The sequence below is a fragment of the Priapulus caudatus genome, unplaced genomic scaffold (genome assembly GCF_000485595.1).
Source record: "Priapulus caudatus unplaced genomic scaffold, Priapulus_caudatus-5.0.1 Scaffold1355, whole genome shotgun sequence".
Classification (NCBI taxonomy): domain Eukaryota; kingdom Metazoa; phylum Priapulida; class Priapulimorpha; order Priapulimorphida; family Priapulidae; genus Priapulus; species Priapulus caudatus.
The window spans coordinates 77608-79680 of record NW_014578416.1 but is presented as its reverse complement, the minus strand read 5'-3'; the positions used below and the strand labels follow the sequence as shown (position 1 = coordinate 79680).

Here is a 2073-nt window from a genome sequence, read left to right as displayed (position 1 = left end):
TTTTAGTGGGGGGGGCACCTGGGGGGGGCACAGAAAATTTGTGGGGGGGCGGCGTGCCCCCCAGGCCCCCCGTAGCTACGCCCCTGTTCTTATCCCCTGTGGAAAGCACGTGGATTGCTAAGTAAAGTGGCCCCCACTCTATCGTACCTCATATAAACAGACACGTCGTTTAAATGACGATGTTAATACGGTCCTCATGCTGTTTATGCGTTCATCACTCAATCGGGAACCATCGTCTAATCGAGGATGCTTTCACCGTCCCCCACTTGTCTCGATAAAGCGGGGATGCTCACATTTTAAGACCAATCGTTCTAAAAAATTTCGATTCAAGCGTCAGGGACTGGCGTAATACGCTCGCTCCGTGTATCACGGACAGTTCGTGCGCGTTGCTGAGACGCGAGATTGTTGTTTTGCACGTGCGGATGTTTCCCCGTTCGTCGCCTGTTCGTGACTTTGTGCAATGAGTGTGAGAGGTGAGTTGTGTGCAGACAGAGAGGGGAGTTAACCTTGTGTGGAGGTTTCCTGTATTTATGCAGCTCGCCTTATGCAGCCCTAGGTAAAAACTTGTGTTCTCGTTTGTCTGCCCGCAGGCGAGTACACGTGCCGCGCGGAGTTTGACGCGTACATCGCCACGGCGACGCTCGAGTCGCTCGACAACAGCACGGGGATCCTGCGCGTCTGGTTCCTGCTGCTGGAGGGGCTGGCGGGAGCCGCCGTGACGTGCCCGCGCGCCTACCAGCCGCACACGCTAGAGCTGCTGTTCAGCCTGCTGCAGGAATCCGCAGAAGTACCAGGCGAGTTGTGTGCAGAGTGAGAGGAGAGTTGAACTTGTATGCAGAGTGAGAGTTGGTCTTGTGTGCAGAGTGACAGTTGACCTTGTGTGCAGAGTGACAGTTGACCTTGTGTGAAGAGTGACAGTTGACCTTGTGTGAAGAGTGCGAGTTGACCTTGTGTGAAGAGCGACAGTTGACCTTGTGTGAAGAGCGACAGTTGACCTTGTGTGAAGAGTGCGAGTTGACCTTGTGTGAAGAGTGACAGTTGACCTTGTGTGAAGAGTGCGAGTTGACCTTGTGTGAAGAGTGACAGTTGACCTTGTGTGAAGAGTGCGAGTTGACCTTGTGTGAGGAGTGCGAGTTGACCTTGTGTGGAGGGTGCGAGACGAATTTAACCTTGTGTGGAGAAGTGAGAGGCGAGTTGACCTTTAATGCCGAGTCCGAGTGACAGAATACCTTAAAGGTTCTGTATTATGCAGCCTGCCTTATGTAGTACTGGGAAAAAAACTGTGTGGAGAATGTGAGAGGCAACTTGAACTTGCGTGAAGAGTGCTATATGCTATTATGTGTGATAATTCATCTGCTTAAACACCTTAATATAGCACGCTTTTACAAATTTAGAAATAATGATAATAATAATTATATAAATTTATAATCAAACTAATAACCAATGATAGTATATCACGGTAGCGGCCGTATATTGTATTACGACCGTGACTCGATAATTAATATTAATTAATCAATACGTAACATGTATAAATTAATAATAATTAATTGTAATTAATATTGTAAAACTAGGAGTGACGTTTGCCGTCTACTGCGTCAACCACCTGCTGCTGCCGATGCTGCAAGGATGGATGCGGCGGAACTCGCAGGTGAACGGATTCTGGGAGAGCTCGGTGACGACAAACTTCAAGCAGAGCTTCGGCATGTGTTCCGACATCGTCATGAAGTTCGTGACGACGTACACGGGTGAGTCGTGATGACGTACACGGGTGAGTCGTGATGACGTACACGGGTGAGTCGTGATGACGTACACGGGTGAGACGTGGCGACGTACACGGGTGAGTCGTGATGACGTACACGGGTGAGGCGTGGCGGTGTACACGGGTGAGGCGTGACGACGTACACGGGTGAGGCGTGGCGACGTACACGGGTGAGTCGTGACGACGTACACGAGTGAGGCGTGGCGACGTACACGGGTGAGACGTGGCGACGTACACGGGTGAGTCGTGATGACGTACACGGGTGAGTCGTGATGACGTACACGGGTGAGTCGTGATGACGTACACGGGTGAGT

At 50.9% G+C, this 2073-nt stretch overlaps 1 protein-coding gene across 1 annotated transcript in view; it reads left to right on the top strand.

Moving 5' to 3' along the window:
- The first annotated feature begins 642 nt into the window (after positions 1 to 642).
- LOC106816348 (brefeldin A-inhibited guanine nucleotide-exchange protein 3-like) overlaps positions 643 to 2073 on the top strand; it is an 11360-nt gene continuing 9929 nt past the window's right edge. Inside the window, exons 1-2 of the mRNA XM_014820925.1 lie at positions 643 to 794; positions 1572 to 1745. Coding sequence (XP_014676411.1) covers positions 1616 to 1745 — 130 coding nt within the window. The 5' untranslated portion in view covers positions 643 to 794; positions 1572 to 1615. The remainder of the gene's footprint in view (positions 795 to 1571; positions 1746 to 2073) is intronic.